Below are 13,034 nucleotides of genomic sequence, written 5' to 3'. Positions count from 1 at the left end.
TCCCGATTTTAATACCGGAGCACCCAGTATTGTTCTGTCAAGTCGTGAAATGTCAATTTGCTCTGAAGCACTTCACCTCCTAATATCCATACACCTTGGGAGCTCTGGTATTAAAATCGAGAAGGGCTGCAGGGAGGTGTAGAAAATTGTATGTGATTTGACATAACAATACTCAATGATGGCGCCTGTCAAACGTATTAATAATTCACCTGGGGTAACTGTACCAGTTTTCGGCAGTGTACCTACTTTCGGCAGGGTAGCTAAAAACGTGAAATTCTGCACAAATGCGGTAAAAATTTTCACAAAATACAATTTTGTAGTGAAAGTGTACTTATTAGATATTCACATACGAAGTTTCACACCATTTCATTACGTATTTTCCAAAATATCAAATAAATTGTGCTTTTTTTCGGCAGCTTTGCTGTCAGCCAATCATTCGGCAGGTTTTGTGATTAAGAGAATCAGAAGAGTAAAACAATGAAAAAGTGGTGTATATTAAAGATTTTATGCTTATTTAATTTATTATAACTTGTTCGGAATTTTAAAATCACGATAAACAGGTTATTTTTCACTTTAAATGCTGCCGAAAATAGGTACACAGTAAATGTTCATTTTTGACAGCTCAATGTTGTGGGCTCTTGCCGTAACTCGGAACAATAACACACTTTGAATTTGGAATTCCTTTTAATATTCCTTTTAAAATTGATCAGAACACTACAATGCGTATGTCGACACATAATATGACCTTTCTTGTACCAAATATCACCAATTTTACGACAAACAATGCACTAACTTAAGAGAAAAATAAATATTTGTTAGCCAGTTCGCACCGTACGCTATAACCATCAAACTGTCAATGGCTGCTCTGTTTATACGTCGCATCAAAATGGCTGTCAAAACGGGCCAAAATAAGCAACATAAAATTAATAATTAAAGTGCTTTTTAACACAAATCTTAGGAAAATAAGAGTGTTAAATTGCTTTAAACATTTTTTTGTACATATTCACATTGATACAAACATTTTCTGACCCGTATTCGCGCTGCCGAAAATAGGAACACAGCCTGCCGAAAATAGGAGCAAAATCAATGTTTGCATTTTCACGAATATTTATGAAAAAGGGCTTTGGACCGGCAAATAAAAAATATTGTAACATACTATGATAGTTTATGAATCAGAATAACAACACTTTCAAGAAAAATAATGAAAAATATTTATGTTAGAGCAATTTTTGTGAAACTGCTGCACTAGCCTGCCGAAAACTGGTACAGTTACCCTGGTAAATAAACACACCTTGCACATAAACAATGCCTACTCCAAACCATTCCACAGCTTGTTGGAACCCAAGGTATATGTAGGCCTAATGTGAAAAATCGAAGAACAAGGTGTATCCGCAAGAAGTATGTATTGAGAAGGTAAAGTCTTGTCGCATTTGCCTGATCAAAATGATTTATACAGTCATTATCCGATATACGCTATCGTAAAGGACCGAGCACAAAAGCGTATCTCGAGTTTTCGCGTATAACGGATTCTTATGGAAAAATGGTTTACATTATCGGTTTTTAGTTGTAAAACAGGTATCTTTTGCACAAATTTAATGCAAAATGCTTTGAGAACATTAAGAAAATTAAAAAAGAGCATAAAATATTTCAAAGAATTGAAATATTTGCAACAAACACTTGCAATACAGGAACACGCAGTATTGTTATGTCAAGGTGTATGGATATTAGGAGGTGAAGTGCTTCAGAGCAAATTGACATTTCGCAACTTGACATCCATACACCTTGCTACAATACGGGACCTCGTTCTTACCAAGGTGTATATATTTAGAAGGTTGATTGTAATCGCCTTTGCTGGGCGACATTGTGCGAGACATCTGTCAATCCCTGCATACAAATTTCATTACCCCACACTAGCCCTACCCGATTTTCATACCGAAGCCCATGGAACAGCTGTCTCAAGTCGAAAAATGTCATTTAGGCGACTTTACGTCAAAAAGATTTCACCTCCGAAAGCTGAAATCTCACCGTAGCAATAGACGATGCGCAATCTCAGATTGCGCATATATTTATCTGTCAAACGGGTAGGTTTGATATATTTATCTGTCAAAAAAAATTTATATATCTCAGACATATAATCTTGAAAATTTATGCGCAATCTTGGCGCAATCTGAAATTGTATGGAAATGACGTTTATACCTCAGGGTTGGATACGCGAAATGACATATATTTTGATAAAACGAATATATGCGCAATCTGAGATTGCGCATCGTGTATTAATACGGTCATCCGAAATCGTATGACTCCTGTATGCCCGTTAACTCAAAAAGATCGCATTGTAGATGTGAAAAGAAAAAACAAGATCATTATCACAACTAGTGTTGGGAATTTCGTTAAAAAAAAGAACGGAACGGAACTAGTTCATTTTTCAAAAAGAACGGAACATGAACCTGGGATGCAAATGAACCGACCCAGGGCTTAGAAGCAAAACTGTCATCCGGGGGGGGGGGGGGTTACTTGAGACAGGATATGAAAAGGCGTTTCTTAAATCATCATTCTGAAATCACCAAATCCAGATGGGTTCAACCTGATGTCCAGGAAGCTGTACCAGCTGTGCTAATATAAAGCATGCATTTATTATCTAGCATTTTTTAAACTTTTTAGATGCGACGACCACTTTCGGTCAAAGCCTTTCTGTACCACTAATAGGCTTGGCTATCAGTAACTTTAATGCCCATAGCAGGATAATCATCCCAGCGTATTGGGGCACGATCCATTCGAGGCTTTTACCCATGCCGATGTTATTGAGTGGTAGGAGTTGACGATTGTATCACAAGATTGACTAATTATTTGAATTTCACTTGCTACTTAGAACAAATAGTTTTTTTTTTGACATAAATCGTTTACAACATTACGGCACTCAAACGGTTGTCGAATGGAACAGAATGCTTCGAATCGAATGGCTAAATATTGGAATCATGCCGAGTGCCAAGATCAAGCGGATATCGTGGCATAAAAAATAAATACATTTTATTTTTCGTTGTTCATAATCGTATATTATAATACATCTCTTCCAACCCGTTCTGCCATATGAGTACAGATTTAAATTTTATAATAATTATTTGTCTGGTTAGGATAAGCTAAATTATAACAAAAAGTATAATAGATGTTACAAATTGCACCATAACACCAAATAACATTGTTGGTCGCGCTTATCACGATTTTTATAAACGATACGCGACAAAGTGCGATGAATATTCCTGTGAGCATGGGAGAGTGCACAGGCAACACATACTGTGTGCGAGAAAGAGTTAACAGTTATCTTGCATGCAGCAAGCAACAGCCGGACAAAGCCGGCTTTTTTAAAGAACGGAACACAAACGATAGCACCTCGATGACAATATTGAAGCGGCAAAGACCGGAACGGAGTGAACGGAAAGAACGAATTGAACGGAACGGAATGAACGGAAAGAACGGAATGAACGGAAAGAATGAAATGAACGGAACGGAACGGAATGAACGGAATGAACGGAACGGAACGGAATGAACGGAAAGAACGGAAAGAACGGAATGAACGGAACGGAACGATTTTGTATAAAGGATCGGAACGGAACGGCCTACATAAAGAACGGAACTTTTTTACTAGGTTCGGACCGGAACGGCCAACACTAATCACAACTAAGCAATTGTGTTGTCACGCGTATAACCCGGCAGTCAACCACTCTTTACACATTATAAGAGTATCTATATTCATTTGGTGAAATTTGTTCACAAGTTTTCGCTTGCTTCATATGACAGTGGTTTTGTGTGCACGGTGGTACACAAAACGCGGCTACACGACCCGTAAACTTTTTGACGTAAAGATTTCAGAATTTTCAGTTTTTGGGTCGTGTAGCGAGGACTTAAGATTTTTTCAGTTGGTTTTGAAGTATTGCGCAGGGGTGGGGTGGAGATAGAAGCTAACCTGCCCAAAGAAGGTTCAGCAGCACGACAAAATACATCCTTAATTTATTTAAAGGAGATAGTTTAGATTTGGTTCAAAACGGTCTCATGAGGCTTTTCTGAAATGTCGATCTGAAAATTGTACTAGGGAATTTAACCCAACGAATGATTGAGATGCACATTCCCAAATAGCCAGCTCGTACTTTATAGCTGATTTAGGGCTGTTTAACGAAAAATCGTTCCGATGTCGTACTTTGTGGCTGATTAAGAGATAGACGGTACTTTGCGGAACTATGGAGCTTTTTAACAGGCACATGGTACTCTTTGGAACTTTGCGGCTGATTAGCACTATGTGTAGGGTTCATTATGAAACTTGAAGGCTTGTTAAGAAAGGGTACTGAACTTGGTGGAACTTTATAGCTTTTTAATGCATGACATCGGTTCAAGGTGGCTCTTGTCAAAGTGTCAAAAACGGACGCCGGCAATACAGGGTTTTCGAGGATTATATAGACATGTTCAGCGAGTTGTAGATTCGTTCAGGTATATAATAGACTCTTTCAGCGAGATATAGAATTGTTCGGAAGTAGGCGTTGACATGTTCAGCGATTCTGTAGAGCTGTCATTTGTTTTGTTTACACACTGTGCCGCAGGGTTCAATTTTTCTTTCTTAAAAGTCTTAAAAGTAGCTAATAATCATTACCCAAGCTGTTTAATACATAAATTAGTTGAAAAAAGCTTATTTTTTCGAAAAAAGTTTGTTTACCTCCTGATGAGAATGATCCAACTTGCAGTCCAAGGGGTACGAAAGTGACAGCTCTACAGTATAACCGAAAATGTCTACGCCTACTTCCGAACAATTCTATATCTCGCTGAAAGAGTCTATTATATGCCTGAACGAATCTACAACTCGATGAACATGTCTATATAATCCTCGAAAACCCTGTAATCTCATTGCTGCTGCACAAGTTAGATTCGTTAATTGAAGAATGAATATTGAGTGAAGTGATTGTGAATTATCAGTGAATTGAGTAAAATTTTTGTAATTCATCAATACAAAGGATTTAAAAATATACATTTGTGTTTAAACGAAACAAATCTTGTTGTTTATTTCATCGATGACGCTTGCTTGAAAATAAAACACAAAGAAAAATAATCCCTGGCATCGTGGCATAAGGAAGCTGCTTAGGCGCTGTTTGAAAGACCCACATAGAACTTTGATGCTGTTTATCTACTGCAAAAGGCGAATTAGAGCAGCGATCTTTAGCGTGCCAAAATGAGCTGCTTAAGCAATTTTGGCTATTTGGGTTTGCTTCAGAGCGTTTGGGAATCCCTTTTCGGGGCTCCACACGGCCGCTTAGGACAGTGCTAAATCGAATCTACTATCAGCAGCTATTTCGATTATTTGGATGAATTGGTTGGATTACAGCAATTATCCGCAGTACGCGATACTCGATATACGCGAATTCGCATTACGCGATTCCTTTAAATTTGACAGCTCCATGTCGTTTTTGCAAATATTTTAACCTTTAAGGCTGCGCTCTGGCACCAATCGAACACGACATCCGACTCGAACAAACCCATATAATCATATGCAGGTGCACTGTCAGACACAAACAAACAAACAAGATAAACATGTCAAATCCCATACATTTTTCATGTTCGATGTCGTGTTCGATTGATGCTAGAGCGCCGGGTAACCCCCGCCGGGTCGGATGTCGTGTTCGATTGGTCCCAGAGCGCAGCCTAAGTTGGCAACCGGATACCCGGGTATTTTTTTCAGCTTCGAACTGCAATAACTTTTGATTCATTGCTTTTACAGGGTTTCGAATCATATAAGGGAATAGTTCAATCACTTAGGGGAATGTTGCAAATCGGTAGGGGAATATTGCATGCAAGCTTTGTGTTGCCTTGCAAGCTCAAATGCCTTGTATTTGTTTGCGGGTTGAAAGATGATAAGGATGTGGAAATTCGGCAAAGACTGTTAGCGCGGATCGAGGAACGTCCTGAAACCACTCTGGAGCATATTACAACCGAATGTCAACGCATTATCAACTTAAGACACGACAGCGCAATGATCGAAAGAGAGAACACCGAACAAGTCTATGCAGTGCAGCATAAGGAAACACGGTTCCAGCATTATCGTAGCAACCTGTCAGAGAGGCCATCCGATTCGAAACCCCCTAGCAGATCGTGTTGGCTATGTGGAGGACTACACTGGTCTCGAGACTGTACGTACCGTACTCACAAATGTACCGATTGTGGAAGAATAGGCCACAAAGAAGGGTTTTGCAGAACGTACAACAATTATCGTCGGAACTATAACCAAACGAATTTCAATCGTCAGCAAGCAAATACTAGAACGGTCTCAGTCAATGTGCACAGCGTTCAGGAGAGAAGGAAGTATGTACCTCTTAGCATCAATGGCATTCACCTCCGGCTACAGCTCGACACCGCTTCTGACATATCAGTCATTGGCAAAAATACCTGGGAACTAATTGGAGCACCCCCCCTTTCCCCGCCATCAGTCGATGCCAAAACAGCATCGGGAGCAGTGTTACCTATAATCGGCGAATTCAGTGCCAACATCACCATCAGAGAAGAGCAGCGTGTCGAGACGGTTTATGTTTCGCAAGCGGACTTAAAGCTGTTGGGAACCGACCTAATCGAGGCTTTTTCCTTATGGTCAGTGCCTGTTGATCAGATATGCAACGCCATTCAATCATCAACGAATATGGAGCTACGACTACGTTATCCCAAGCTGTTTGGAGAGGGCATGGGCCTATGTACAAAGGGAAACGTTACTCTGCAGCTGAAGGAACAGTGTCGTCCAGTTTTCTGCCCTAAACGTCCAGTTGCATACGCTATGCTGGATGCAGTCGACAAGGAACTGGACCGGCTGGAAAAGCTAGGAGTCATCACACCAGTCGATTTCTCGGACTGGGCCGCACCAATTGTCGTCGTGCGGAAAGCAAACGGTCAGATAAGGATCTGCGGAGATTACTCGACCGGTCTCAATGGAGCCTTGCACCCCCAGGAGTACCCGCTTCCACTACCAGCAGATATTTTCGCCAGGCTAGGTAATTGCACTCATTTTACACAAATAGATTTATCGGATGCTTTCCTTCAGGTCGAAATTGCTGAGCAGAGTCGGAAGTTTCTAACCATCAACACGCATAAAGGGCTTTACTCCTACAACCGACTTCCACCGGGCATCAAGGTAGCTCCTGCGGCTTTTCAACAGTTGATGGACAAAATGCTCATTGGATTGCGGGGAGTTTCCAGTTACATGGATGATATAATTATCGGAGGTACGAATCAGAAAGAACATGATGATATTTTAAATGAAACGCTCGCTAGAATTCAAGATTACGGTTTCACAATTCGCGTAGAAAAATGTTTTTTTAATAAGAAGCAAATACGGTATCTAGGGCACATAATAGATAGTCAGGGCATCAGACCAGATCCGGAAAAAGTTAAAGCTATAACCAATTTGCCAGCACCATCAGATGTCAGTGAAGTAAGGTCATTCCTCGGAGCAATCAATTATTATGGGCGCTTTATTCCAAATCTACGAAATTTGCGGTACCCACTGGATGCACTACTAAAAGAAGGGAGAGAATTTGCGTGGACTGCAGAATGCCAGAAAGTTTTTGAAAAATTCAAGTCAGTATTGTCTTCAAACCTATTATTAACCCACTATGATCCGCGACTTGAGATAGTGGTATCAGCTGATGCGTCTTCCGTTGGTCTGGGAGCAACTCTAAGTCACAAATTTCCTGATGGCAGTATGAAGGTTGTACAACATGCATCACGATCTCTTACAAAAGCCGAGCAAAGATACAGTCAAATCGACCGGGAGGGGCTAGCTATCATTTTCGCAGTGACCAAATTTCATAAGATGATATTTGGTCGGCATTTCCGTCTTCAGACAGATCACAGGCCTCTTCTAAGAATATTTGGAAACAAGAAAGGTATTCCGGTTTACACTGCAAACAGGTTACAGCGTTTTGCCCTTACGCTTTTAATGTACGATTTTGAAATCGAATATGTAACCACGGAGAAATTTGGAAATGCCGACATCCTATCAAGATTGATAAGCGAGCACAGCAAGCCAGATGAAGACTATATAATCGCCAATTTAGAGCTAGAGAAGGATGTAAAATCAGTAGTCATCAGCAACATCTCATCCTTACCAATCAATTTTACGGAAGTAGCCAAACAAACGGGGAAAGATTCAATTTTATCAAAGGTACTACATTTTACACAAAACGGTTGGCCACACAATACTATTTATACAGGAGAATTAGCAAGTTTTTATGCAAGAAGGGAAGCGTTATCAGCAGTGGATGAGTGCCTATTGTTTGGAGAGAGAGTCATAATACCAAACAGCCTTCAGAAACGATGCCTCCGACAGTTCCATCGTGGCCATCCTGGCATTAATAGGATGAAATCATTAGCCCGTAGCTACGTATATTGGCCATCCATCGATAAAGACATAAGCGAATGCGTAGCCTCTTGTGAGAGGTGCCAAGCTGCTTCAAAGTCACCTGCTCATTCAACTCCTATTGCTTGGCCTAAACCTTCGTCACCATGGCAGCGTGTGCATATCGATTACGCTGGCCCTCTGGAAGGGGACTATTTTTTAATTGTCGTGGATGCATACTCAAAATGGCCAGAGATTGTAAAAACATCAAGCATTACGGCATCGGCGACTGTAGCAATTCTACGAGGAATATTTTCACGTTTTGGAAATCCAGTCACGCTTGTAAGTGACAATGGCACGCAGTTTACTAGCGAGTTTTTTGCTGATTTTTGCGCTCACAATGGCATAGAACATCTGAGAACAGCACCATTTCATCCTCAGTCAAATGGCCAGGCTGAGAGGTTTGTAGACACGTTTAAGAGATCGATGAAAAAGATTAGTGCAGAAGATACATCACTTCCGGAGGCATTGGACATATTTTTACAAACCTATCGATCTACTCCAAATCCGTCCACAGAAGAAAAGAAATCACCAGCTGAGCTCATGTTAGGTCGTAAAATGCGAACAACTTTGGATCTGCTTCGTCCTACCTTACATCCATATAAACACAGTGTACCTGAGAAGGTGAGAGAGTTGTCCTGCGGAGAGCTAGTGTACGTCAAGACATACAACAGAAACATTTGGAAATGGGAGCCAGCAGTCATAACCGGAAGATGTGGCAACGTTATGTATGAAGTTGTAACCGGTGATCAACGTACACTTCGAAGGCATGTAAATCAAATGCGTAGACGTAATGGAAATCATCATCAGCAGAGCCGCTCTTCGAAACCCTTAGCTCTGGATGTATTTCTGGATTCATGGAATGTAATGCACGAGCCACCACCGTTGTTTGCCGATCAGTGCACTCCATCACCTGTTCAGGCGCCACCATTATCGTTATCATCGGCTCCAACAACGTCTCTTGCATCACCGGGTTGTTTGTCACCATCGTCATCGTCGACTCCACCATCGTCTACAATATCGCCTGAGTTTGCGATCACATCGTCTGCGTCCTCACCATCGTCATCGTCTGATTCGGGTTCAGTCTACACTTCCTGTTCAACTACATCACCTGAAGAGTCTCCAACAGATCAACTAGATGACCACAAGGAAGAAGAGCAGCTGGTACAAGCACCACGTAGGTCTTCTAGAAATATAAGACCCTCACGTTGGTTGGACCAGTACCAGCTATATTAACAGGGGGAGATGTTGTGGACGGAATCAACGTTGCGCGACATTGTGCTCTGGGCCGCTCGCTACGTGCGACGGCTTTCAGACGCTAAACTGTCAACATCCATGTGCAGCTAAAGGGGGCAGCCATCGCGATCATGCCGAGGACCGAGGTCGGGACGACGACCTCGGGGTGACCGTTCACGAACACTTCACTGCAGGCCATTCAGCGTTACAGGTGCGAGAGTGAGCGTTAGGGACTAGCGGGCGTATCGGTTTTTTATGTAAGGTTTTAATGTGTTGTAAACCGTGATTGTAATATAGTGTTTTAAGTATTTTATCCTGGTGTTTGGACTTATTTATTTATGCGTTCAAGAACATAAAACTTTGGATGTTTGCAATGACTTAGGGGAGTTTTGCAATCGATTAGGGGAATGTTGCAAGCGTACTGTGGAGCTGTCATGAGACTGTGGGTGCCGCTGTAAATACCTTAAAATATTTCCCTACCAGCATTAAACGGCTTTGAAGGCATTCAGAAGGCATTTAAGGCCTTAGTCGCCTTAGAAGGCGAATAAAGATTTCAACCAAAACTTTCACGGCTGTAACGGGTTCTCTTCGAAATCTTTCAACTTTTTGATTCAAGGAGAACAGATAGCTTGCCGCCATCTTAGCTTGTTTATATACTGAATTTGCACCTGTACCAATGTAACTGCCCAATAGAGCAGTGACAACGCTTTTGGTTCCGAACCGAGAAAGCGTGTGTTCAAATCCAGATTTTTATGATCTTTTTTATGCGTTTATTTCTTTTTAAATTAATTTTTTCTTACTATAATTACTTTAAACAAAATTTATGTGAAGCGAAATTAAAATAATACCTTTTTAAAAAAAAAACATAATAATTACACTATGTTTACCGTTCATTATCAGGATGGGAGAAATATGTATCTCATTTTTCCTTTTATTTTAGTTATCGAAATGAGTTTTAAAGACGTCTGTTCAGATTGAATGTTTTATTACAACTAACTAATCCTTAACTACGTTCATAGACTACTGTGATCTACAACGATTGCTAGATTACAACACCCCCTCTCAATCGCTGACTCCAATTTTGCTTCTGAGATATTCAAATAGGTTTGCATCCAAAGCTTTCGTTAATATATCCGCTTGCTGTTCAGTAGTACTTATCGGTTCAATCTTAACATTACCAGCAGCAACATGGTCTTTAATGAAATGATGTTTAATATCCAAGTGCTTTATCCTTTTGGATTCAGCATTCTTAGCCAGACCAATACAGCCACGGTTGTCTTCGTATATAATAACTGGATCCGATGGTGTTTTGCATTGCAAATCTTCCAAAATACCAGCCAACCAGATTCCTTCGGAAACAGCAGCACTTAGCGCTACATATTCAGACTCACTTGATGACAAGGATACTGTCGACTGCTTCCGGCTTGCCCAAGATACTGTTGAACCATATACCTTAAACAAGAAACCAGTTACGGATTTGCGATCTTCTGCATCGGACGCCCAGTCAGCATCGACATATCCTTCGAGTGATCTACTTCCTGGATTTTTCTTATAGTGAAGTCCCATAGTAGCGGTTCCTTTAAGGTATCTCATGATACGCTTAAGAGTTTGCCAATGATCTTCCGTTGGTGATTGTTGAAATCGTCCCATGTAAGCTACGGGATAGCACAAATCAGGTCGCACACATAGCATTTGATACATCAAACTGCCTAGCGACTCTCGATATGGCTGTGCAGTATGATTTCCTTTTCGACTCAACTGAAGTCCTTTCTCCATCGGGGTCTTCGCTGGATTACATTCCGACATTCCAAATTTTTCTAAAATTTTGTTTGCAGCTGCCTCCTGTGACAGCTTCAGTTCGCCACGATTACGGTTGTACTCCATTCGCATTCCCAGGAAAAACTTCGTTTGCCCACAATCAGTCATTTCAAATTCATCTGTGAGCCGCCGTTTCAGTCTCTCCATCGTTCGAATATTTCGTCCAACAATCAGAAGATCGTCGACATAAAGCACCAGATAAATTTCATCACCTTTTTCAGTTGAAACGTACAGACAGTAGTCCCGGTTTGATCTACGGAACCCAAACTTCAACAATGACGAGTTGAAGCGGTCATTCCATCATCGTGGAGCTTGTTTTAGACCATAAAGCGATTTTCTAAGTTTGCACACGATACCTGGTCTAGCCCTCACGCCTTGGGGCACTTCCATGTACAGGTCCTCCTTTAACACTCCGTGTAAGAAAGCCGTTTTGACGTCCATTTGGTGTACGTGTAAGCCACGATGGACGGCAACAGCTAGTACTACTCTAACTGTCGATAGCCTAGCAACGGGTGCAAATGTGTCTTCAAAGTCAATCCCGGGCCGTTGTAGAAACCCTTTGACTACAAGTCGTGCCTTGTACCGGACCTGTTGTCCGGTTTCATCCTCCTTCAACCGGAACACCCACTTTGTTTTTAGCGGTTTCACACCGGCTGGACACACCGTCAGCTTCCACACATCGTTGACCTTCATGGAGTTTAGTTCATCTTGTACCGCTTGGTACCATCGGTCACGATCCTCACGAGCATTAATGTCGTTATACATTTCTGGAACGTCTGAAGAAAACGGAGGTCCAACAGCACAAGCACTGAATCCGGTAATATAGTCAAGGAACTTACCGGGAAATCGGCGCTCCCGTTCGCTGCGCCTCCTAGACTGTTCGCCACTAGGGCCGGAAGACAAGTCCAGATCTAGATGCGAAGGGAGCGCGGTATCGTCTGCTTCCGCTGCATCTTCATCATCATTACACGATTGGACACCATCGCAGTCAAGTGATTCAGTTGAAGAGTTTTCCCCATATTGCTCGTCTGGATCTTCTTCTTCCGGATGTACATTAACGGCATACTCGATCACTTCTTCCTCGATTACTTCTTCCCCCTCTTGCTCGTAGGTTAGCGGTACAAATAATTTTCCGTTATTTTGTGTATCATTCGTCCATGGAAAATATGTTTCGTTAAACTTCACATCACGAGCAATAACGATTTGTTTAGAATCCTTGTCCCATAGCCGATAGCCGTTTGGTGCATATCCGACCATGAATAACTGTCGACTTTTTGCATCAAGCTTCTTTCTTTGTTGATTCGGCACCCATGCAAATGCTTGACATCCAAAGACACGAGCCTTTTCCAGACTTGGCTTTCTTCCATACCATAGTTCAGCAGGCGTAACGTTCTTTGATATCGCAGACGTTGGACTTCGATTTAAGATGAACACAGCTGCTAGCACAGCTTCACTTCACAATGACTTGGGCGCATTCGATCCAATTAACATAGTACGTACCTTTTCGATAAGAGTTCGGTTGAACCGTTCCGCGACCCCGTTCTGTTGCGGTGAGTAG

General features: G+C 41.5%; 1 protein-coding gene across 1 annotated transcript; it reads left to right on the top strand.

The window, feature by feature from the left end:
* The first annotated feature begins 5,754 nt into the window (after positions 1 to 5,754).
* On the top strand, positions 5,755 to 9,994 carry LOC121593785 (uncharacterized protein K02A2.6-like). Its single transcript, XM_041916449.1, has one exon. It carries the CDS (start codon positions 5,801 to 5,803, stop codon positions 9,656 to 9,658), a length of 3,858 nt encoding a protein of 1,285 aa, XP_041772383.1. The 5' UTR covers positions 5,755 to 5,800; the 3' UTR covers positions 9,659 to 9,994.
* The last annotated feature ends 3,040 nt before the right edge of the window (positions 9,995 to 13,034 follow it).

Source organism: Anopheles merus, chromosome 2L (genome assembly GCF_017562075.2).
Source record: "Anopheles merus strain MAF chromosome 2L, AmerM5.1, whole genome shotgun sequence".
Taxonomy (NCBI): Eukaryota; Metazoa; Arthropoda; class Insecta; order Diptera; family Culicidae; genus Anopheles; species Anopheles merus.
Note: the sequence above shows the minus strand (reverse complement) of the source record. Positions and strands in the feature narration are given on the sequence as shown.

Coding starts and splice junctions, on each gene's coding strand:
- LOC121593785 (XM_041916449.1), top strand. CDS start 5,801: ATGTTGCAAATCGGTAGGGGAATATTGCATGCAAGCTTTGTGTTGCCT.